Source organism: Rhodamnia argentea, chromosome 8 (assembly GCF_020921035.1).
Source record: "Rhodamnia argentea isolate NSW1041297 chromosome 8, ASM2092103v1, whole genome shotgun sequence".
NCBI lineage: Eukaryota > Viridiplantae > Streptophyta > Magnoliopsida > Myrtales > Myrtaceae > Rhodamnia > Rhodamnia argentea.
In genome coordinates, this window is record NC_063157.1 from 7,990,378 (window position 1) to 8,014,383 (window position 24,006).

Here is a 24,006-nt window from a genome sequence, read left to right on the forward strand (position 1 = left end):
TAAATACGAACGCTCGCGTCCTCTCTCCGTCATCACCATCGCATTCCTTCCTCATCTCCTCGCGAAAACCAAACACGAGCAAAAGCCCTAGGTTTCGTAACCAGAAATGGCTCGCACGAAGCAGACGGCGCGGAAGTCCACCGGCGGCAAGGCCCCGAGGAAGCAGCTGGCGACGAAGGCCGCCCGGAAGTCGGCACCGGCGACCGGCGGGGTGAAGAAGCCGCACAGGTTCAGGCCCGGCACGGTGGCGCTGAGGGAGATCAGGAAGTACCAGAAGAGCACAGAGCTGCTGATCAGGAAGCTCCCGTTCCAGAGGCTGGTCCGTGAGATCGCTCAGGACTTCAAGACCGACCTCCGGTTCCAGAGCAGCGCCGTCGCGGCCCTCCAGGAGGCGGCGGAGGCGTACCTGGTCGGTCTCTTCGAGGACACAAACCTCTGTGCGATCCATGCGAAGAGGGTCACCATAATGCCCAAGGACATTCAGCTTGCAAGGAGGATCAGGGGCGAGAGGGCATAGGAGGTGGTGTGTTGCTGTTCGTTTTGGTTTGTGTGGTAGGGTTTAAAGATCTGGATTTGTGGTTTTGGAGATGATGAGTCTGGTCTTGCTCTAGGTTTGATGATGAACCCAGTTGTAAATCTGCCAGTTAGATGTGATTCTTGTGTTTAGTGATGCCAATTACTGATTGGTCAAATCATTCCATGGCTCTTCGATCTTTCTTTTTCTGAGTAGAATGTATCAATTTACAAAGCTAGACCAGAACAGGAAAAAAATGTGTTCTTTCCATTTGAAATTTGTCAAGGACTCATGGTTGTCGAGAACTAGGAGATGGGCAAGCTGATCTAATCTTTATGACTGCAATGAGAATTTCTGGGTCATTGGTCTGATTAAGCAATTCTAGTTTTCTCATTGATGCGGATATATTTGACTACTTCCATCATCTACTTTGGTTTCTGATGTTTTACCGCATTACATTCATCCCAAAATGGCTCCATCGCTTTGTGCCTTGTGGAATAGACACAAATGTGCTGGGGTGGTTGATTCATACTGGTGGAATGAGACAAGTATCGAGGTTCCCAAGTCCTTGCTGTGGCAACTGGACAGCCTCACGAAGATCAAACCTGGCAGTATATATTTTGTTTGTGCCAAGAGATAAATGGCGACAGCTTGGTTGTGCTGTGCCAGTTCCTTCAGGGATACCAAGAGAATTAAACTTTCTGGGATAAGAATCGATTTTTATTGGTTTGAATCTTTAGCTTTTTATCCTGATAAATTTACTGTTGCCTGCAGGATTGAGATTTTTCCTTGGAAGTGTGGAAACAAACCCTTTGCAACGGCGAGAGCTCCTGCCGGCCGAGGGTCTTAGACTTGTTGGCAGATGCTCTATATTGTTCTTCAAGACAACAGGAACAAATGAGAAATATTTTAATGTGTGAGTAGCACCCTCTTCAAGGACCACAAGAAAATAAAAGGCAAGAACCACCATTAAAGCAAACTCCACAATCAGGGGACACGGGGAGTTGAAGACCCACCCACCATTTGAGAGCCTTTCCGTTTGCCTTTTCTTTCCATAGAAAGCGAATCTGCGATTCCATTTCCTTATCTTCGGAGCTGTTTGCCCATATCGGGTTGAACCTGATAATGCGGAGTCTCTGCACCACTCGTCTAGTAAACTTCCAGCCCTCACATACGGCATAGAGAAAGCTCAAGGACCAAATTTTTGCTTACTCTTTTGCTAGCATCGATCCAGTTACCTTCTGTCGATGCTCTCTGTTGCACATGAATTATCGGGACTTCTTGACATCAAAGCGAAGAAAACGAAATCCAACGTTTGAATTCAGTCAGGAGATGGAGCTCTGTTAATTCCTTTCGATGAATTCGAAGCGCCAATGGATTGTGCAACGAGACTAGTAGTAGCAAGTACTGCATAGAAGGCTGCATAATAAGATGGAATCCCCCAAGCCACTGAGTCACGTACCGCCTCTTTTGTTTTCTTTTGGGATGTCCTTGCAGTTAGTCATCAATCAATTTTTACAAATGAAGAATTCATAAATTAATCCTCGCAATGTTCTAATTAACCTGGCAAAGGCATGCTTCATGCCTTCAGACCTGGCTGTGTTTAACGACAAATTACTTTGCCGAGCTTCTTTGTCTCATAGTGTGATCCTGGTTTACTGTCATTCTTGTGGGAAAGAGAGAGAACAAGCAGACAAATTATGATTCCGGAGGCAAGCAATCATGGAAAGCACACTAATGATATGTTACTGCTAACTATTCCCAACCAGGGTATACGATATTATTAATTATTGCCTGACATGGTTCGATTCTACACAAAAAGTCACCATTCAAGACAATTGTGCATTGGACCGAAAAAAAAAAAAAAGGACAATTGTGCAAAAGAAGAAGAAAAGAGGGAGGGAATTTTCTCTTTGATCAGGCTCTAGTGCCTCAGGATTGATCCACGTGTATGGCGGATGTCCAACGTCAGTCTGCTCATCGACAATATAAATAGGACTCCGGTTCATGAGCTGAGGACTCATCCTAGAGTTTGATCCTGTATGCTCAGTACGTTCCAGAGAAATCATCCGAAGAGACTCCTAAACATGTCTTGCTGCGGTGGAAAATGTGGATGTGGCTCTGGATGCAAATGCGGCAGCGGCTGCAGCGGGTAAAACGATCTCCACGTTTACTCTTCTGAGTACAGTTGTTTTCATTTGGATAATCTCCTCTGCCGTTGTCGATTCAATCGCCTGCTAGTCCTGCAAGTGTCTAACTAGGAGAGTAAGAGAGAATGGTGAGTCTTTCCATACTCCTAGGCACAGGGTTATACACAGAAAAGCTTTGACACATCTGAGTGCCGCTAATAGCCTATGACAAACATCCTATTCCTAGTTCACCAAAATTGAGCTGACCAGTTTCCACTTTCATCTTTTCTTTGTCAAATGTTGGGCAGATGCGGCATGCATCCTGATGTGGCCGAGAACAGCCTGGAGACCATCATCAGCGGCGTTACCCCTGTGAAGATGTAAGTCAGTTCAACACCAATTACCGATTATGCAGAGCATCATTTTAACTTTCTTCTTAACGTTGTTGTCCTTTGCGGATAACGCAAGAACTTACTGTCTTTCTCAGGTGCCATGAAGTGTCTGAGATGAGCTCTTTCGGGGCAGAGAACGGTGGCTGCAAGTGCGGATCCAACTGCTCGTGCGATCCGTGCAAATGCTGAGGAACAGCACAAAGTCCCCCACACAAAGCAACCCTGTTATTCGTTATTAGCAAGTATCGACCCGTCTGGCGGTTCGGCGACCTTTCCATAGAAAATAAAATCTATAATGAAGCATATGTATAACCAGTAAATAAAGCAGCCGCAGCATCTACAAACCCTTTTCCGGGTCTTTAAGATGCTCTAAGGCTGTGTGATCGCTTGTATTTGGTTTGCTTTGTTGTGGGTATCATCGTTTGGGAACTATCCATGGTGCAATTCTTAAGTTCCTCATAAAGAACACCATTTTCAATGCATTGATCGCACATCGCATTAGAAAGACATTGGAAATAAAAAAAAAAAATTTCCTTAACTAGAACAAAGTTTGGAATAGAAACACTTTTTCTATTTCTGTTCCCGGTAACGATTTTTGAGAACGTAAACGCGTTTGGTAAGCGTAAAAAAATTCTGTTTCCGGAACAAAAAAGAAAGAAAGAAAAGAAACACCCTTGGTAACTGCAAAAACATTGTTCCTAATTTTTCATTTAATTAAGGGGACTATATGTATTAAAATTAAGATGTCTTTATCTTTTTAACTTACTAAATCAAATTAAATCTCATTTGTTCAATTTACTCAATCAAATTAGACCAATATGTGTATAAGTAATTTATATACGATTTATCAAATTACAATATGGATGAGATCAACTATAAAAAAAAAAAAAACCGAAAGAGAAGACGAATTGGAATTGGACAACGAGAACATCAAATATGTTTTCTATAGATAGGAAAAATCACACTTATGAGTCACATGTAAATGTTCTCAAGTAGTTAAAAATATGATTACCTTTAAACGGAGACCACTAGAAAAATATTAATTGCATTTTGAGTGAAACCGGAGACTAAAATGAAAAATATTTGTGCATTTAGGTCCTTTTAGTCCAATTGTGCAATTTTTCCAAACATGAGGACTGGAATGAGTTGCAGGGTATCAAAGTCTCATGTCATGACTCTAAAAGTGAAAAAATTTGGCTACAATGATTTAAAATGAAATTTTTTAGTTCATTTAGGATTATGTTCAATGAAGAGGCATGTGGTCCCAAACTGAATTTTTAAAAATTTAAGAGGCAAAAATAAAAATGGAATTAAAATAAAAATATGGACTATTTTTGCACATTTTTCTGACCACGAATACTATTTTTCCTGATTTTCGGCTATTTTTATAATTAAAATAAATCCGAAAAATGTCAAAAATTACGATTTTTTTTTCAAAATTGGTTCCTAAGGCTAGGCCAAAGCTTCCAAGGTTGATTTTGTAATTTTATGAATTTCTTTGGTATTTTTAATTAATTTTCTAAAATAAAAATGATAAAAAATCAAGTGTCAACATCGTGCAAGAACAAAAGTGAAGAGTGTGTGTTCAAAAATAAGTTTTTTTCCAATTGTTCCTTAAAAATATTTTAAATGTGTTTCTAAAAAGCGTTTCAGGAACATAGAAATAAGTTTATTTTTTTGTTTTTTATTTCTGGTCCAAAAGTGTTTCTGTTTCTTAAAAGTGTTTTCGGAACACTCTTTTATCATACGCGTTTCCGGAGTGTTACCATGCGCAGCCTAAATGTCCATGAGACACACCATTCACGAAATCCTTTTGATATTACACATTGAAGAAGACTGTTGTTATCAGAGTCTTACGTAAGTCTTACCCACGTACAAAGAAACTGTTGTTATCATCAATACGATCGTTACAAGCAAACTATTGTTATCATCAATATGGTCGGAGAACTATGTTCTTTTTATTTCTTAAATAAAAGAGTAAGCAGGGGCGACCAGCGCTAGTGATCCCAACTTGGCATTACCATAAGGTTTCTCCCACTAGCTATGGAATGTTAAGTTTGTGTCGTAGCTAATCCACATCGCTCACGAGACGAAAATATAAGGTCGACGATCCCGTCATCATAGCCCTATCGAGACACTAGCAATCAGAAAGTCTCTCTACACGAGGCATGCGCATCTAGTAATGCAGGATGAGCCGTTCAGAGGTTTGTTCACGAATCAAACTCGTGATGCCATGAGAGACAAATAACCCCTTTACTACTAGGCCCACCATTTTGGTGGTATCCAGAGAACTATACTTGCTGCTTAATGCTAATGGAATCACACCCAGCCCAATGCCGACCTCCTATTTCCCCATAGGAACAATCTGGTTCTGCCATTCGACTCTGAATAAACCCTCCACATCTCACCATTAATAGCCTATTAATCATGCAGGTCATGTGGTTCTCCCTTCAGGAGATAATTTCCATTGAAAAACTGCATCAGAACCTCCTTCTTTAATTACTGACATGTCACTATTGCATTTATTTTACACTACCTTACAATGGATTTGCAAGCATTTGTATTGAAGGTTTCAGATAATTTATCCTGCAAGGTCCTCTCAAGAAAACTGGGTAACTACAATCACTTGTACAAAAGGTTCACACAAAAGTCCTCCGTAGAGAATCTGAGTCTGCGATGTAAGGAAGAGTTCCATTCTAAAAATGGCTCCATAAACCTCGATAAACTCATAAGCGATAGTTTACAGATGAGAAAACGATGATTCGACTCTTGACATCAAACTTTCAGTTGTTTTGCTTACAAGAGAGGGGCAATGAGCAGAAGAAGCATACTAGATGCTTTCTACCTTAAAGGCAAGAACGCATCGGGAATAGGTTGCTCCATTATTCATGTCAGATAATTGATGAACTCTGCAGCAGTTGCGATTGCACCTCCTGTGATGGCATCCAACACAACCCTGTCTCTGTTATTGCTGCTGGCCGCAGATATTGTGAGGCCAGTCAAAGCACCCCCTATCATAGCGTTTTTCTGCAACATATTGAAAGGGAGTGAAAGAGTCTTGGTCAAACGCTCAGTCAATAAGAGAGATATGGGTGTGTTGGGTAAGTCAATAACTAGGGAGCGGAACTCAGGAAGTTTAGTAACAAAAAGTGTGGCATTTTTTCAGCTAGACTTGCATACAACAGTTTAGAAGTCTTTCATGTCTGATCAACCATGTAAAAGTTCATGTTGCATTTCTAGTAGTCAAGGAAGCGGAAGACATTGCAACATTATCCTTCCCACTACCGAGATTCGTATAAAAATTTTGAACATGCAAAGAACTCTTCTTGAAGAAAGCCAAATCCCATGAAGAAATGGAAATTTCGCCCAAGGCAGAGCAAGCATTACCCAGTCTCTGGTGCCACGGATTCTCTCTACCCCGTACTCCATTCCTGCATAGACTCCAGCAACCGTCCCTGTTTATACACAGGATAAATCTTTACATTGTCGCTGCTCTTGTGAAGAGAAGAATTTTTAGACACTCCCCCGGGCAAATATGATAAACTTTGCATGTATTCTTGATTGATACTTACCCCAGTATGCCCCTTCTTTGCACATCTTCTTCAACTGCAACATCCAAGTAATCACATCAGCAGGACAAAAGGGCCATCAATTATCTGTTGTCACAACTTTGCACAATGCAAATGAATATGCCACAGAAATCCCTCTTGGCAGATTCTACAGTCCAACAACTCCAAGAAGCAAAAACTTTTAAGATAATTTTGAACGAGTAAACCAATAAAAGCATTTTAAAGAATGGATTAGAACCTTCATACTGATTGATCATGTGAACTGTTCATTACATACGCATAATTTGGCAAGAAAAGAAGATATATATCAGCATTACAGATTGAATTGACCAGCATAGTCCAAGAATACTCACCGTGTCCTCAAAACTGTGACTTGAAAAATTCCCTGCAAAAAGCCACACCGAACATTAGCACCACTCCAGCCAATGGAACAACCTGTCAATCTGATTATTAACATAGAGCCCGCTAAAGAAAGTTCACAGGATGAGACAAAGTCCTTCACGGCCTTGCAGGTCAAAATCGACACACGAGACGTCGAACAACCAACTCAACATTTTCAGCTGAACCGCTAGGAACACACTCGACATACACATTTCTCCATTCACACAAACTTTTGGGGTCAAACCCCAAAAGGAAAAAGAAAAAAAAGAAAAAAACCAGCTTGCTAACATTTGCAAATGTAGAAGCACAGTCCAAGAACACATACAAAAAGTATGATCTTTATCCGATTTTTTTTTTTGTTGTCTGATGTCAAGTTCAAGAGAAAGACCTTTCTTGACGATGAAATAGGCATCTTCCGCTGCTGATCTGGTGGCTGCGACCTGCGGGAATCAACGACCCGGTGTCAAATTTCAACCGACAAATTCAGGGGAAAAAGATGGAGAAGAAGAAGAAGAAGAAGAAGAAGAAGACGAGAAATGGTACGGTGCCGATCTTGAGGAAGCCATCGACAGTGACGTTGAGAAAGGGGTTGCCCATGTCGATGGCGACGTCCACCTTGGGGCTCGAGATCGACCCAGCGAACCTGCTTCTCGGCATCTTCCCCGCTACTCTCACACTCCCACAACTCGAACTCTCTGCAAATGATCTGAAACGATTTAGGAGGATGATGATGACGATGATGAATATGTCGGGTGTTATGGATGCTTCCTGTGCCCCTCCCTCTCTGCCTCCCGGCCTTTTGACGGTATGGATGCTCTTCAATAAAATATCTCACTCACATGCTGACAAACCAAGGAGGATGATAATATCGAGTAAACATCTATGGAAAAAAACAAAATCCTAAAACCGATCGCTTCAAATAATTAGTTACATTCGACCGAAACAAAAAAAAAAAATTAGTTACAAAAATATTTTCTTTTACTAATTTAAATTTTTTAAAATTATCCATGATAATTTTACAAAATTTCGTATGATATCATAACACAACACATATGAATAATTCATCTTCTTGCTATCGTTTTCCTACTCCCATTGCTTATTCCGACAAATCATTCTTCGAAGCCTTTGTCCTGTGCATGTGAGAATCGATCGAAAGGCGCTTGAGTTTTTGGGACAAACGGTTTGCCTTAAGAAATTAGTGAACATCCTTGCAAACTGGACAAGTAAAAGAAGAACTAAAGAGAGCATTTTGAACTTCACCCAATATTTTCCGACCAAAAAAAAAAAAAAAAAATCACCCAATACAAAAATTAAGGTAAGCAATCCAAGAGACAAAATGGGACGCTCGTAGCAGCATGAACAGGAACCCCTCATCGTTGATTTTGCACTTTGCTACCTCTTGAATTTTCTCAGCTCAAAAAGGTCTTCAGTTTCTTAGGGCCCTGAGGAGACAAGATCCACAAAAACATGCGCTATGTAGGAAAAACAAGAGCCGAAAGAGAAAAAGAAAAGACTTTATCTTGACCAAGAAATTGCTTTCTCCACACTCCACAGATGCAGGGCAGCTTAAGCAAGCTGCATTGCTTAACTTGAACAAAATAAGTTTAATCTGGACACAGATCCCTAACTACACAACATGTTCCCAATTGACACTATCGTATGCATCTCACCACCGCAATCTTAGGAGGATGCCAAATCTCGCTCTGTCTGACGAGGCGGCTTCCCATTCCTCGTTTCGGCAATATCATCGACGTCGTGATTGAAACCTCGCTGACATTTTGATTTGGCAACTCTCCCCAGATTGCCATGCATGTTCCTCCATCACTTTTACAACTGATGCGGCGATAGCAACAGCATAGGACATGACTCTGCATTTGAAATCCTTGAAGATGGAGCATGATGACTGCCAAACATTCAATAGCCAAGAAGCATCACTCTCGACTTCCATGACCAGCCCATTTAGCCGAACTTCGGTCCTCACATGAGGCAGGACCAGAACATAACTAGATCCTAGTTACTCGTTGACTCCATGTGACATTCGAATGGCTGTTCAGTCATCACCCAAGCCACACACCTCTTAGATTACTCATTACAATTTTGATCAACTCCAATGCCATCACCCTTGAAATTGGCATAGAAGAGGGAGAGAAGAGAGAACAGCGTTAGAGAAAGAATGAGAAGAGAAAACCGTGTGTGCCTAGGTTGGGCACACATATTGTATTTATAATAAATAATAGCTTATTACATTAGATGGGTCAAGCTCAAAACACCAATAAACAATCATAAAATAATTAGTAAAAGAAAGAGGAGGGGGGGGAAGGAAGCTCACGTGACTTAACATTCCCTCTCAAACTGGAGCATATATATTCATTATGCCCAATTTGTTTCAAAGTGAACTTTATCATCTTTCCAGTAGTAGATTTTGTAAGGATGTCTGCAAGTTGATCACTAGTCTGAATATATCCGAACTCGATGACGTTCCTGAGCAAAGCATCTTTGACAAAGTGACAATCAATTTTGATGTGTTTAGTCCTCTCATGAAATTATTTCTAATATGTAGAGCTGATCGATTATCACACCATAATTTAAAAAGACAATCAATGGAATAACCTATCTCCGTCAAAAGTTGTTGCAACCATATAATCTCAGCAGTTCTACTTGCCATTGAGCGATACTTTACTTCGCAACTAGACCGAGCAACCACATCTCGCTTCTTACTCTTCCACGAGACGAGATTGCCACCCATAAATATAGTAAAACCAGATGTAAATAGCCTATCAGCGGGAGATCTAGCCCAATCCGCATAATAGAATGCTTCGATGAAACAATGTCCGTGCTTTTGATAGATGACACCCTTCCCGGGGTCCTTCTTCAGATATTTTATAATCCGCACAGCAGCTTCCCAATGAGAAACACGAGGGTTAGCCATAAATTGACTAACAACACTAACTAGAAAGGCAACATCGGGTCTGGTCATAGTGAGATAATTAGTTTTCCCACTAATCTACGATACCTCTCGGGCTCGGAATCGGGCCCCTTCCTACAAACACGAGCTTATCACCGGGAATCATGGGGGACTCACAATATTTTGCCCCGTAAAGCCTTGTATCCTGCAGGAAATTTGACACATATTTTCTCCGAGATGGAAAAACACCATTCTTACATTTATAAACCTTAATACCAGGAAAGTATCCTAGAGGACCAGGATCCTTGGTCTGAAATTGACTGTGCTGGAACTCCTTGAGCCCGGAAATGCCCGTTAAGTCACTGCCGGTGATCGCAATATCATCCACATATACAACCATATAGATACAACCTGTAGAAGAAGTATGATAGAAAACAGAATTATCCTTAATACTCTACTTCATGCTAAAATCCCGTATAGCATTTGTAGTAAACTTGCCAAACCATGCACGAGGTGACTGCTGAAGACCATGTAAGGAAAGACGAAGCCGACGGACCTTACTAGACTCCCCCGAACAACAAACTCGAGAGGTTGCTCCATATACGCCTTCTCGTCAAGATAGCCATTCAAGAAAGCATTTTTGACATCAAGCCGATGGAGGATCCAATCATGGGAGGCTGCTAGAGAAATAAATAACCGAACGGAGGCCATTTTAGCCACCGGAGAAAAGGTCTCAAAATAATCAACACCATACTGTTGAGCATATCTCTTAGCAACAAGACGAGCCTTCAAGTGAGCCACCCGGACTAACCTTGACAGTATAAACCCATTTACAACCACTAGGTTGCTTACCTATGGGAAGAGGAACAAGCTCCTAGGTCTCAATTTGAACCGGCGCCCGCATCTCATCCACCATAGCAAGACGCCAACTAGAATGAGCCAAGGTATCAGAAACCGATCGTGGAACAAAGATGGAATCTAGAGTGACAATCAATGCCCGTGTCGGGACAGCTAAACCCTTATAAGAGCTAGTATAGACAAGTCTATCAAGGCAAGCACAAACACCTTTACGAAGAGCAATAGCCTCATCATCCGAGGGGAGATCCGGTACCAATGGAAAGTTATCCAACGGAGGTGGCTTTGGCAAAGATGCATTTGGAGGAGGATCCAATGAGTCATCAGAAGGCACATTGGATGGGTTCGAAGAAATCACGAGAGTCGGCCGGCGATGATACACGGGACCATACCACACGTTAGTGGATTAGGCTGTGGGCGTGGATGGTGCCTCAGAGGTAGGATTGGACAAAGGACAATGGACCGGGACATCCTCCAAGAAAGTAGATGGAGAACATTCTTGGTGCCATAGGACTGAGACTCATGAAAGGTAACATCTGCAGAGATAACATAGTGACCTAAATCAGGGGAAAAATAGCGATAACCTTTTTGATGCCGAGCATAACCTAGAAAAATACAACGAAGAGACTTAGGGTTGAGTTTAGACACCTGAGGTCGTGTATCACAAACAAAACATACACACCCAAATAACTTGGGAAAGAGAGGAAACAGAGATTTAGTAGGGAACAACACACGTAAAGAGATTTCTCCGTTGAGAATAACAGAGGGAAGACGATAGATAAGATAACAAGTTGTCAAAACTGCATCCACCCAAAATTATTTAGGAATATTGTGCTGGAACAAGAGAGCACGAGCAACCTCTAACAGATGCTCATTCTTGCGTTCTACTACACCGTTTTGTTAAGGTACATCGGGGCAAGAAGTTTGATGGACAATACCATTACGGGAAAGAAATGACATGAATTGAGAGGATAAATATTCCTGACCATTATCATTGCGCAAACATTTAACAGAAGTGGAGAATTGAGTTCAAATTTCAGCATAAAATTTAAAAAAAAATTGGAACACCTCGGAATGATTTTTCATTAAATAGACCTACGTCATCCATGCATAGTCATCAACAAAGGTTACATAATATTTGAAGCCAAGCTTTGACACGACGAGACAAGGACCCCCTACGTCCGAATGGACTAACTCAAATGAAATTGACACTCTTTTATTGACTCTAGAAAAATAAGGCACACAATGGTTCTTAGCAAACCGACACGACTCACATTCACGGGAAACATTCTTAAATTGAGGATATAACTTATGGAGGGTGGTAGGAGCTGGATGGCCGAGACGACAGTGAATCTCATATGGACTAGGGGATGTGGCGAAACAGGCTACTGATAGTGGTGTGGCTTCAATAACATAGACTCTTCCTTCGACCCTTCCTCTACCAATGACCTTCCTCATCAAAAGATCCTAAAAAACATAACCATCGGGGAAAAATGAGACAGAAAAATTCAGTTGTTTCGTGATCCGACTAACCGATAGTAGATAAAAAGGTGAATTCGGAACATAAAGCACAGAAGATAATGTTAAATCCGATGTAAGACAAGAAGTCCCACTCTCTTTTACAATTGCTGAAGGGCCATTCGCCACGGTAATAGAACTAACATGTGATGAAGAGGAATAGGTTGTGAGATTACCTACTGTCCTTATTAGGTGATCTGAAGACTAGAATCAACAACCCATTTGCCACGAGACATGGAAACACATGCCGTATGATTACCTGTCTGTGCATATCTAGTAGTAGAAACCTGCTCGTCCACCCGAAACTAAGTATACTGTGCAAACTCCTCATCAATCATCTCAATCATTCTCCTCCCGAAAACAGGAGAGGACTCTTGGATCCTAGAAGATGCGAGTGCTGAGGCATTAGCGACTTTGTTACTACTCGGATAACCGTGCAACTTATAATAGTTGCTCATTAGATGATCGAGAATACCACAATGATGACAACACGCTGGTCCTTACTACCACCACAACCTCCACGACCACCATGTGATCTGCCACTCTCGGAAGAAGAGAACAAGGTGGACTTGTCACTAGATTCTGGTTGCACAGACGGAGTATAAGCCTAAATGGTAACGCTACTTAGCCGATTATAGAACTTGAGAATAGATATGGGAACCCTATGAAGACTCGGCTAGAAACACATAACACCGAGTTGCTCCCTCTACGCAATCATCGCATTAGGACTAGTTGGAATCGGCCACAACAAATCAAGTTCATCAAACGGGGCTCGAAACCCAGTATAAAACTCTTGAATAGATCGCTCCTCCCGATTAAGTTGAAATAATTTTTTTAACACATCTCACACACGAGATTTGTTGTTCGTGTTTGAATATAACATAGTTAAATGATTCGACACATCTCGAGCTGTTGGACAATTAGCAATCATAACCTTAACTTTGCGATTCATGGAATTTAAGTAAAGTCCGAAGATACGGTTCTCTTCAATCTCCCAACTCAAAATAATTACGGTCGGTAGACTTAGGAGGCAAATCAGTCAAATATTTAGTTTTACCTATACCTTTTAAACAGACAAGAATAGTCTTTCACCAAATTTGAAAATTTAGGGCTCCTTCCAATTTTTCATTGGACAGTCTCATTGGAAAAGAAACAACACCCTTGGTATTGTTGGAGCCAGAACCATCACTCGTGATCACCTCCTTCTGTGGATCATCTCCTGCCATTGTTGTTGCAAAAAAAAAAGAGACACCTGCTAGGTCTCTACACAAAGAAACTGGCACCTCCGGATCGGAACAAAAAGATAACAGCACCAGCACCTTAGGGCTGGAGGCAGAAGACCAGCCTACACCGCTTGGTAGGCTCGGCAAGAAATCTATGACTTAGAAGTCATGCTGATGTATGCCCATTATAGAAGAAAAGAGAAAAAGAAAAGAAGGAGAAGAAGAGGATGAGGGCCGATCAAAACAAGGAATGAAAAAAATACTACTCTGATACCGTGAAATAGGCAAAGAAGAGGGAGAGAGAGTGGCGTTAGAGAGAGAATGAGAAGAGAAAACAGTGTGTGCCTAGGTTAGGCACACAGCTTGTATTTATAATAGATAATAGCTTATTACATTAGATGGGTCAAGCCCAAAACACCAATAAACAACCATAAAATAATAAATTAAAAAGAGAGAGAGAGGGGGAAAAGCCCATGTGACTTAACAACCCTAATGTCAGCAAGCACGAGGAACTCCAAGATATCTAAAGCCATATGCGGTAAAATATATAAAGAAGCTTTTAAGGCCAAGAAACAGCAAAAACAATTATCTCAAAGCACAACAAGAACTTGCTCATATTGGACCTGGTTCTCCTTCCTAGGCATCAAGCCAACAAGAAGTTGCCTCCCAATGCGGTATTTCTTTTAAGGTCTATGATGGAACATGTACCTCCAAATGTATTTGTTTTCACAATCACATGAGACATATGTACTGGTATAATTCTGCTGGTCTTATTCTAAACAATAGCAGGGTAAGTGTAAATACTCCTCCGAGAGTTTTCAAGCACAAACCTGGATATATAAGGAGCCAAGTATGCTTGGAGGCGAATAACTTTATTTGAGGATAACGGCTCAACTAACCCCGCAGGAGTTCATTTCGCAACATAATCCATGATGAAGCTCAAGAAAGCATGACCAAAGATAGCTTAAGCAGGATATGCTACTGGTACAACGGACGGGTGCACGCCGAACCCTCAGAGTAGGCTGGTCTTATTTATGTAGAGCCCACCAAATCCAAGGGCTAGGACGCACTCAGTGAGCTCCATATCTTTTCCTAGAGAAGACTAACACTGTTCGAACCTTTGAAAGATGTTCAGCAAATTCAGCAATTCAAACATCAAAGTATAAAGCATAGAAGTTCCTTATGTTTTAGAAGCAATTCCACCAAGAATGATACTTACAACACAAAAGTGATGTATAGCCTGGTATTCCACAGAGATCTTCTGTGCTGTTATCTGGTTCCAAAGGAACTCCATGGGAAGAAAAGGTAGAAGTAAAAGAAAACAATTTTTGAGCCATCATGAGCTCATGTTGAACTACCATTTACTTCCGATGGCACAAGAAGTTGAAGTTCATGAACCCCGTGTCACAACATACAAAGAAAATCACATTTATGAAGCGATTTTTTACCCAAAACTAAGGGGGCAGTTCTTAGTATGTTTATCCATCCTTTGGAAAAATGATACTCAACAGTTGATAGCAAAAAGTGAGAAATCGTATCTTAGTTTGAAGAACTTGAAAGGCTTTTCCATTTTCAAGACACCACGTTCCTAGTTCTCGCTCCCCCAAAAAGTGACTTGATTAAAATATTTAAATATCTGCAGACAGGCCGCTGTCATGCAGTGCAAGCTGTAATGGATTACACAGAAGACACCATATTTCCTTCCTCTGGGAATCAGCAGGTTCAAAAGATATCACCAGCATCAGGGACACACATCACATTTCACATATTTCATGCAGTTATTCCCTCCCCAAGCCATCTATCATGAAGCAAGACTAAATTTCGGCCTCGTAAACCAAACAAAGTACCTTGTTAACCCCCTAGAATGCACTCTTCAGATTAAGGAATCTCTAAGGATATCTGAGCAGCAATAACTATCTACGTATTATATCAACTGGCCACAATGGGTATTTTCGCAGCCGTACTCTATATTCAACAGGCCGTGATGATATTTATTAGGGAGACAAGAATCACCACCATAGCGCCATAAATGGGCCTAACGATTACCCTTCAAAAAATAAAAACATATACTAATCCTCAATAGCCAGGGAAGAAAACTACTCATTAGCAACAAATCTGCACCAACTAGCACTATCTTGCTATCGTATTATTTATGTAACTCGTACATAGATCTTCTAGTAACCTTTCAATAACAGAACAAAAGGAGGAAAAATTAGGTTTCTTGAAGCGAATAAACCTCATCATTTCTCATTCACATAGAAAATAATCTTTAGTTGGCACTTTGTTACATCTAGTATAGAATGACGTTCTACAACATAGAAGTCTTCCGCTTGGCATCCGGAGATGTCACGTAGCGCATTCCCACTCCCAGTAATTCGACTAAATAGCTAAAGTACAAGTCATTACCTACATCTTAGCTAGAGTCATCCTCTTTATGACGGTGTCTTCTGCTACTCTTGGCAGATCGCTTCCTATCCCTCCCAACACGTAAGTCATCCGAGCTACTTGCTTGGGAAGCGGAAGATGCAGCTACTCTCCAGCTCTTCTTCCTGTGCCGCCTGTTAGAATCACCTGATTCATCTGAGCTGGAATCATCTGTATGTCTATGACTCTTCCTCCTCCTTTCATCCTTCTTACTCTTCCTATGCCTCCGTCGATGCTCCTCCTCATCTGATGACTCGTCCCTCTTCCTCCTCCTTGCCTTCCTCATCTTTCTTCTAACTTCATCCTTATCCTCCGAGAGACTACTTCTTCTCCTTCCACTCTTTCTCTTCTTCGACCTCCCTCTCTTCGTTCTCTCCCCCAGATCACTATCCGAGTCGTCATCTTCTGACCCATCCCTCCTCTTCTTCTTCGATAAATTTTCTACGGTGCCCTTAGTGATTACCTTCTTCCCCTCGCGCTTGGCAATTACCCTCTCAATCTCCAAGTCAACATCAGAATCCGAAGTCTCACTTTCGTCTTCTTCCTCGTTGCTATCCTCCTCACTTTCCGCTTCAGACTTACCACTCGCTTTGTTAGCACTCCCCTTCAGCTTATCCAACCCAGGAAAAGATGCAAGTGCAGCCTGCACTGCCTCCGTGTCCTTTTCCTCATTACCATCCTTCATATTCAGGAAGTTCCTACACTGAACTGTCAGGTGGCCAACATGGCCACACTTCTTGCATGCGCCCCGGGCCTCATCAGCATTTGACCCAGTAATGCGGGCAAGAGCAAGCAGATCTTGGAAGCACGTATACGAGTTCTCGGCCTTGGGCTCCGAATTAGCCGCCGCCATATTGGGAGCGGAGCTCTTTGCATCATCCTTGTTGGGGGCATAGGGATCATACCCGATCGCACTCTGCCATATACCATGGGTTTGAAGGGCTGCACTGCTGTGAACCCTATTGTTTGCGGGCATGCGAACCCTTCCTGCGGTGGCCGGCATCTTCAAAGCAGATGAAGCCCCTATTACAGGTAACCAAACAGACAAATCATAAACACCCGTTTCTGATTTCTCAGGATCCACAACGAATTGAGCCCAATCAAAGGAGAATTCGGCGACCAAACTGAGACATATGCCTTCGGAACTACCAAATTATACCGCAGCTGAGATTTCAACCCCAAATTCAAGAGGTCCGATACATGAAAACCCCAACGTCCAGACAACGCGTAGAATCGTTCGCGATTGAGCTACCTGAAAACGAGCCGGTACATAGGCGTGCCACCGTCTAACACCCACCGACATTGAAAATAACCACCGACATAGACAGCGAACGCTCGTCAAAACTAGGAACACAAACGATCGAATGCTTTCTATATATGCATCGGATCCTAAATTTAACTAATCCCAGAAAAAGGAAAAAAGGAATCAGATTATAGATAATGCAGGCGCCTAGATACTTGCTCTACCTGTGCTTGTGACTGGATAAGTTTGAATGGATAGAGCCGATTCGGTTGATGAGGAGAAATTGTCGGACGAACTTCGCGGCAAGCGAGTTTCAAAATCTGCTTGGATTGAAGAAAGAAAAGGAGCGGTTTCGATTTTGTCGGCCTCCCTCGTGTTTGGGCGGGCCTGGGCTCGGGTCAGGCCCGCCCGGCCCAACCATCAATCCGTTTGTTCGGATGGTTTTTGCGGATATTTTGCACGCGAAGAAGTATTAAAGAAATGTTTTATGTGACTCTAGAATTAAATATATATATATATATGTCTGTATGCATTTTTTTTTTGGTAAAGAATGTATGTTATTCTTTTTTTTTGGGAGTAGTGCTCACATTCCAAGCACCAATAGCAAGAATCCGATAAATAGGAAGCGGATTTAGATGTCCAGCAGATAAAAACATTTTATGTTACGAATTTAAATAAAAAAGATTGAAAACAGGGATTGCAACCCCAATTTCAATATTTCATTTCTGCCTACTAGACATTTTCACGAGTGTTTGATTTTCTTTTCGAACTCCGTCGGACGAATTATGCATAAATTATCAAAGCATGTCGGATGTCGGAACAACTCATTTGGCTCATCGAGGCTCGCTTTAAGTAAAATGTCTATTAATGCTCGGCTCAGCTCGGCTCAGCTCTCATGCTAGCCGAGATCAAATTTATGAGACGATGAGAAAAATTACGAAAAAAGAAAAAACTAAGAAGAAAATTGAATGTGTATCGTCCTTTCCATAACGAGTCATGCCGCCGAGTGGACAATACGAACACGAAGAATGATCATTTCGCATCCAGGATACGGCACACCAGATGGGCTTTTGCCCAAGTAGTCAAATATCCGACCAGAGTGACACTTGCACTTGAACTGAAAATACTGCTCCGCGGGGAGTCAAATATCCGACGGCTGTTATCTTCTCTCAGCTCGATCGTGCCGTCGTCGTCGCTCCTCCGCTGAACCTCCTCGAAGGCACGGGCGCTCCACCCGCCACCACCAAAGATCTCCTCCGCCACGCGCGCCCCCCCATGTCGACGACCACCGAATCGCCGGGTCAGGTCCCGAATCCGGACACGCCCGAGCCCGATCACCTCGCCGGAGCCGTACAGCTGGATCCGCTCCTCCAGTCGGGCTGCTTCATCGATCCCGCCGCCGCCTCCGATGGCGAAACCCTAGCCCCGGGCGACCGACCGGACCAGAGCTCCAATGGCGCCGCCGAGGAGGCGACCCCGAAGAGGCCGAGCTCGAACGGGGCGGAGGCGGTGCCTCCGACACCGGAGAACGCCCACTCAGCCGATGATCCTTGGAGCCGGCGGAAGACCCGCGGGGTGCTGGCGGAGACGCCGGATTGGCTGCCCGCTGGTTGGTACGTGGAGGATCGGGTCAGGACGTCTGGTGTAACAGCTGGAACGAGAGATAAGGTGAACTTCACGACCGTTGTTTTAGCTATCTTCAGCTATTTCAATCGCCAGGATATCATTTTAGCTGAACTACAATGAAGCGGAACTAGCTCTTGAATGTCGCGGTATTAACAAGACTGTACAGAACTGCCCAGTAACAAATATTGTGACTTGTCTGTGCTCAGCTGAATGTAGCAGCTCAGCTGATTGCTTTTCGTTAAGGAACTGTGCTGCAATAACTAATAAGTATATTGAACCTCGACACTATGGAGTAGACTCAGTGCCTATTAACAGAACGGTGAGAAGTTTATCTGGGCAAAATACTTTGTTTAGCTTGATGATAGATTGGGTTCTGTGACACAATCTGTCTTGTAAAAAGAGGAAGTGAGTAGCGGACGCAAGGCGTTGGTGCTATATGCGGTGTGGTAGAAGGCTAGAAGAGCAGATAATCTTACTGTTGTGAACTGAGAAGTTGATGTTTCTGAGTGATTCAGCCGTTGGGTTTAGATAGTTGCCAAAGCCAGTGATGTTACCATTTCATGAAGAAATAACCATTCAGTGGCAAACTTGGTGATGGCGTTAACTGCTCTAGAGCCATCGTATATAGTCGATGCGAGAATAGCACATTCAACTTAACTCTCCCTCTCTTTACTTGGAATGTTCTTTTGGAATTAAATGTCCACGATTACACTCTTGCAGATGGTTGTATTTAATTCATATTTGATTGTCAGGATTTGGAAGATTCATGTATGTTATGTCGTAACTTAGCTTATCAGCCTTTGCATGTGTTGAAAGCAGCTTAGCCATGTGCCTATTTTAGGGAAAAGAAGAGCTAGAACTCAATTCTCCTTTTGCCTTTTTAAATTCACTTCGTTCACTTGCAATCCTGAACCATATATCCTATCCAATCAATTGCTATTGTGTTGCGGGCTTACTTTTCCAAATTCTAGTGTCTTTCAAACGAATCAAATTGCTCCGACAGTATTATATCTACTTGTGATCTCTGTACCTAATATAAGTGTATTTATACAGTACTTCATGAGAAGATAGAGAGCTGGGTGGGATTTTAATTACTGGCATATTCCAAAAGATCAGCTGGTTAGATTTGTGACACTAAATTATAGAGTTGTATCCGGTGCTGTGTTTGGAGAGCATCATGGAGCTCTCTGTAGGCATGGATGAGTTTTGAGAGAATTAAGCACCTCTGTCTAGTGTAGATGGATTTGCTTTCTCTTCTGATGAGCAGGTGGAATACTGCCAAGAGAAGTCAATATTGTCACACATCACCTTTGTGGTGGTGGGTGTTTGTTTCTGTATTTCCAGAGCATCCACCTCAGTAGTCGGTTTGTGATATTGATCTTATGTTGCTTCTTGAGATATCATTAAGAGCTCAAAGGTTGGTCAATGTTGGAATATCATGCTCTTACAGCATGTCTTTGAGCATTTTCGAGTAAAGTACATCATGTAGGTTTTATGTCTCTGTTGTTTTGTACACTTGTGTATCCATCTACCGGCAAAATTCTTTACCTTGATACCTGTATGATACTTCATCTGTACGACATTACAATGAGAGTTTCTCTTAAATTTTTTAACCAGAGCCTTCTCTTTTTTCTCCTCACATAGATACCGTGATGGTTTTTCTTTCACTCAATGTTCACCCTCCTGATTCTCTCGCTTCCAACGTCGCTTATTGGAGAAACTTGAAGTGCCTCAAATAGACCTTCACACGTTGTACCTCACCTCGGCTACATGACGGTTTTTTTTCCCCCTCTCTCAATGCTCACCTTCCCTATGCTGTACTTCCATTATCTTTACTCTTCCCACTGTCCATAGCAGAATAGTCGTTGTACATCATGGCGGCCTTCTCTTTCTCTGAGTACTTGCCTTCTCAACTGCCACAATTCTGTGTCACTCTTCCTGGTTAGTTACATGCTTCATTTAAACCTCCTCACGTTTTTAGTCACCTTCACACTTTAAATTGTTTTTCCCTCCTTTAACTCCGTCCGACAGAGCTGCCACTTTTCCATTGTTTCTCCCTATAAATCACCTCTCAACATCCTTTCTATAGTCTTTAATATCACTTGACTGGGCTCTTTCTGTTTGCATTGGTGCGGTTTTGTTAAGGTCAGTACCTTTCGTCAAAACTTTCCCTGAGCTTACTCTCTTAGTTTATCTACTTGCATTTTTAGTTTAAACATTAATAGTTTGTTTTTTTTCCCCTATGCCAAAACATAGTTTTTCAATGTCCGCTCTTTGCATTTGTTAAGGAACCGATACTTTAGCATTCCTATCTTTTCAGGCTGCATCATTTGCTATTATTTTCTACCAGGATGCAAGTTATTTGTCCGGAAAGAGGCATTTTCCAATTTACTTGATTTGTTTCCCTCATTCCATTTATCTGCACAGGTCCTTCATTTATTTTGTTCATTGAATATTTGATTCTCAATCTTTCCGAGTTCATCCCATAGAAAGCGTACCCCTAGTATATATAACCTGCTTTCCTTGCGTCCTTCCCCTTCATTCAGCTGGAGCGATGAATTCGATGATATTACCCAACCCAGCAAAAGGGATATCATTGTGATGGATGCTTTCTCCCATTTACTGAATGTCATCTTTGATAATGTTTTTTTGTCTCATTCACACGGATTTCAAAAAGAATGGGGAGGTTTTCCACTACCCAGCCAAAGAAAAGGTCCCTTAGTATTGTTCATGCATGGTTCTTTTCCCATAGATTTCATTCAGCACTTGGCTCCTGAAACCAGCATACATCTATGAAATGTGAAAGAGAAAACATTATAGAAAATTGTGAATTGCTTCTTTTAATACGAATAGGGGGTCATGCTAAGGTGTAAACTTCTAACAAATGGTAAATATACCATCGCCGGATGTAGGATCAGGTTTACTAGTGCTGTTTTGTCCGAATCTTTTGTCATGAAAGCTAAATATTGGCGTGTGCAAGGCAAGGCAATTGAACCCCTGACCTGTTGGTTGCCATCCAAAGAAGCACAAACACATGAGTTGCACCCTCTCTTTGCTGAAAAAGAGGCTAGATTGCTGTAAGGTGGACTCAAAGGTGCAACCTCATGGATAATAATGGCTACCTCAACCATCTCGGCCAAATGGAAAATCATTCTGGTGATTGCATTATATTGTAAGAGTACAACCTACTGGTCACGTACCACTACTTATTCAGTTTGGTTTCTGGTACTGTTTGAAAATGTTTTGATGTTTCAGTGCATTGATGGACAGCAAATACTGAGGAAATAGAAAGTTTTTGTCTGGTAGTGTCCACGGCATTTCAACATTAATGACTAGTATCTGATTTCCTTGTTAGTATCTAGTCATTAGTGTTGAGAATTGTTTCTAATATTAGGGTAGGGAAGGAGCATTTACAATTATTGGGTTTGCGATCACCATCACGCGAGCCACCAGGCCCACCATCTAGAGCCAGATAATGGTCATTTACGTCTGTCGTCGCTGTCCTAGATCTTTTTCTCTTATCTCCATCCAAGAGTGCCGCTCTGAGCTATGATTTTCCCAGGTTACTTGGACAGGTTCCAGAGACTTTGCTCCTTCATCCATCGCATAGTCATGTCTTATGTATAAGTACATAAGAGTGTCTGATATCCTCTCTATAGGTGTGGGTAGATTAGCAGTTTTAGTGCATTGGAAGTTCTGTGTAACTTCTTTAGTCAGGGACTTTTCACTTGAAAAAGAATAGCAGCCATAAGATTTGCAAATCGTCTAGTCTGTCCTATATAAGTTGCTGAAGTTTTCAATTCTTGACATTATTTGCAACAAAATCAGAAGAAAAGGCAAAGCTTGACAGAGTGATTTGATATGAAAATAAATCATTTGAAGGGGAAGTTGTCTTGGTTCGCACTAGGACTGCACTGTTCTGCGTTTTGAGTTCATGAATCCGTTGACTCAACAGATTGTTTGGTCAAGTAGGGAATATGCATGATTTTCTACTTGATTAAGCTATTATTACAGCATTGTCTGCCGAGTGAAGAAAACGAGTGTCCATCTTAAGCTCCACTACTTGTGGATGCAGTGTTCGCCTTTTTGTCTTTATTCTTTGTGACTGGTTGATGACTTATTAGGCCGGGATTGCATGGTTTATTTTTTGTGTTTATGTGTTATGTGTAGGGAAAATTAACACAGGCTGCAAAGCTTGATGACTTGTGTTGGTTATGTTACCAACGATCAAAGATTCGGCTCTTTGGAATTGAACCAAAGTTGTTAGATTGTTGCATCTAAACTTGACAGTGGTCTGTGTTTATTGGGTTTATATTTACAATACAAGAGTAGGGTTGTGGACTACGCTGGCTAACTTTTCAATTTTTTCTGCAGTATTACTGCGATCCAGTGTCACATCGTGTATTTCGCTCGAAGAAAGAGGTACTATACTTTCTTGAAACGGGATTATCCCGGAAGAAAAGGAAGATGGAGAACGCTGATGCAAATAATGATGGGGGGAACTCCAATGCTAATAAAGCGGTGAGCAGGAAACTTCTTTGCATTTCTCCCTTTTCTTTTGCTCATTGCTGCAAGGGGAATCTCGTCACCCGGCTGAGACTTACCTTTGTTCCTGGTCATTTAAACCTGTTTACACTAATATGAAAATATTTTGACAGCAAGCAGATAGCTCTGGAGGCCAAAAACAGAAGAAAGCGAGCCGAGCACCACCCCTGGCGCCGCCGAATTTTGACTGGAACAATTGCCCCGAGCAGGTACAATGGGTTCTCAAAGATGCTTCGACCAATACATGGATTCCCTACATTAACAACGAGGAGGTGCCCGAATCGATCCGCAAAGAATGGGCTGCTGCATTGGAGTACCTTAAATACAAAACTAAAGCGTGATGTTTCACTGCAAAAATTTCGGAGGCTTGAAGTCGAGGTCTTTCTGTCGTTTGGGGCTGGGAAACTCTTGGTTTAAAGACCCAAAGTTTCTCGAGCACTTCCTTTTTACCTCGTTGACAGTCTTGTATCTTAAGTTCAATAATTTTGTTCGTGCTGTCAAAGGATAGAATATATCAAAGTGTTCTGTTAATGTACTTAAGTTCAATTTCGGAGCTCTGGTAGCTGAACTCGGGGAAAAGCACATTAGAAGTTTCAAATCTTCTTTTATTGCTTTCAGCTTAATGCAACAATTTCTCGATTGCTTGTTTAAGTTCCTAATATCGTTCATCTAAGTTACTCCG

At 41.9% G+C, this 24,006-nt stretch overlaps 5 protein-coding genes across 8 annotated transcripts; 3 read left to right on the forward strand and 2 right to left on the reverse strand.

Annotated features, from left to right (window-relative positions):
- Nucleotides 1-885, forward strand: LOC115736767 (histone H3.2). Its single transcript, XM_030668606.2, has one exon. The coding sequence runs from the start codon at nt 107-109 to the stop codon at nt 515-517; it is 411 nt and encodes a 136-aa protein (XP_030524466.1). The 5' UTR covers nt 1-106; the 3' UTR covers nt 518-885.
- Nucleotides 886-2,512: 1,627 nt separating this feature from the next.
- LOC115736805 (metallothionein-like protein type 2) lies at nt 2,513-3,464 on the forward strand. The gene is made up of 3 exons (XM_030668672.2): nt 2,513-2,666; nt 2,952-3,023; nt 3,131-3,464. Exons 1-3 carry the CDS (start codon nt 2,557-2,559, stop codon nt 3,222-3,224), a joined length of 276 nt encoding a protein of 91 aa, XP_030524532.1. The 5' UTR covers nt 2,513-2,556; the 3' UTR covers nt 3,225-3,464.
- A 2,270-nt stretch (nt 3,465-5,734) lies between these two features.
- LOC115736640 (outer envelope pore protein 16, chloroplastic) lies at nt 5,735-7,755 on the reverse strand. The gene is made up of 6 exons (XM_030668435.2): nt 7,529-7,755; nt 7,374-7,425; nt 6,958-6,989; nt 6,608-6,641; nt 6,423-6,490; nt 5,735-6,062 (listed from the first exon to the last, which is right to left on the reverse strand). The coding sequence occupies exons 1-6, from the start codon at nt 7,640-7,642 to the stop codon at nt 5,922-5,924; spliced, it is 441 nt and encodes a 146-aa protein (XP_030524295.1). The 5' UTR covers nt 7,643-7,755; the 3' UTR covers nt 5,735-5,921.
- A 584-nt stretch (nt 7,756-8,339) lies between these two features.
- On the reverse strand, nt 8,340-17,472 carry LOC115736633 (CAX-interacting protein 4-like). 4 transcript variants are annotated; one of them, XM_048283455.1, is made up of 2 exons: nt 15,893-17,472; nt 8,340-8,560 (listed from the first exon to the last, which is right to left on the reverse strand). In XM_048283455.1, the coding sequence occupies exon 1, from the start codon at nt 16,911-16,913 to the stop codon at nt 15,900-15,902; it is 1,014 nt and encodes a 337-aa protein (XP_048139412.1). In that variant the 5' UTR covers nt 16,914-17,472; the 3' UTR covers nt 8,340-8,560; nt 15,893-15,899. The 4 variants fall into 4 exon arrangements, with proteins under 4 accessions (XP_048139412.1, XP_048139411.1, XP_030524282.2 ...); XM_048283454.1 differs by lacking the exon at nt 8,340-8,560 and adding an exon at nt 14,124-14,578; XM_030668422.2 differs by lacking the exon at nt 8,340-8,560 and having other exon boundaries at nt 15,765-16,933; nt 17,378-17,467.
- A 736-nt stretch (nt 17,473-18,208) lies between these two features.
- LOC115736637 (methyl-CpG-binding domain-containing protein 5-like) lies at nt 18,209-23,875 on the forward strand. Its single transcript, XM_030668431.2, has 3 exons — nt 18,209-18,821; nt 23,154-23,300; nt 23,438-23,875. Exons 1-3 carry the CDS (start codon nt 18,429-18,431, stop codon nt 23,663-23,665), a joined length of 768 nt encoding a protein of 255 aa, XP_030524291.1. The 5' UTR covers nt 18,209-18,428; the 3' UTR covers nt 23,666-23,875.
- Nucleotides 23,876-24,006: the final 131 nt, after the last annotated feature.

What these genes read in the sequence shown, in the direction of transcription:
- LOC115736637 (XM_030668431.2), top strand. Translation starts at nt 18,429, where the DNA reads ATGTCGACGACCACCGAATCGCCGGGTCAGGTCCCGAATCCGGACACG. An exon ending in CAGCTGGAACGAGAGATAAG is followed by an intron (nt 18,822 to 23,153) that starts GTGAACTTCACG and finishes TTTTTTCTGCAG; the next exon opens with TATTACTGCGATCCAGTGTC. An exon ending in ACTCCAATGCTAATAAAGCG is followed by an intron (nt 23,301 to 23,437) that starts GTGAGCAGGAAA and finishes ATATTTTGACAG; the next exon opens with CAAGCAGATAGCTCTGGAGG.
- LOC115736640 (XM_030668435.2), bottom strand. Translation starts at nt 7,642, where the DNA reads ATGCCGAGAAGCAGGTTCGCTGGGTCGATCTCGAGCCCCAAGGTGGAC. An exon ending in GTCACAGTTTTGAGGACACG is followed by an intron (nt 6,642 to 6,957) that starts GTGAGTATTCTT and finishes TGGATGTTGCAG; the next exon opens with TTGAAGAAGATGTGCAAAGA. An exon ending in TCCGTGGCACCAGAGACTGG is followed by an intron (nt 6,063 to 6,422) that starts GTAATGCTTGCT and finishes AATATGTTGCAG; the next exon opens with AAAAACGCTATGATAGGGGG.
- LOC115736633 (XM_048283455.1), bottom strand. Translation starts at nt 16,913, where the DNA reads ATGCCGGCCACCGCAGGAAGGGTTCGCATGCCCGCAAACAATAGGGTT.
- LOC115736767 (XM_030668606.2), top strand. Translation starts at nt 107, where the DNA reads ATGGCTCGCACGAAGCAGACGGCGCGGAAGTCCACCGGCGGCAAGGCC.
- LOC115736805 (XM_030668672.2), top strand. Translation starts at nt 2,557, where the DNA reads ATGCTCAGTACGTTCCAGAGAAATCATCCGAAGAGACTCCTAAACATG. An exon ending in TGCGGCAGCGGCTGCAGCGG is followed by an intron (nt 2,667 to 2,951) that starts GTAAAACGATCT and finishes AATGTTGGGCAG; the next exon opens with ATGCGGCATGCATCCTGATG. An exon ending in GGCGTTACCCCTGTGAAGAT is followed by an intron (nt 3,024 to 3,130) that starts GTAAGTCAGTTC and finishes TGTCTTTCTCAG; the next exon opens with GTGCCATGAAGTGTCTGAGA.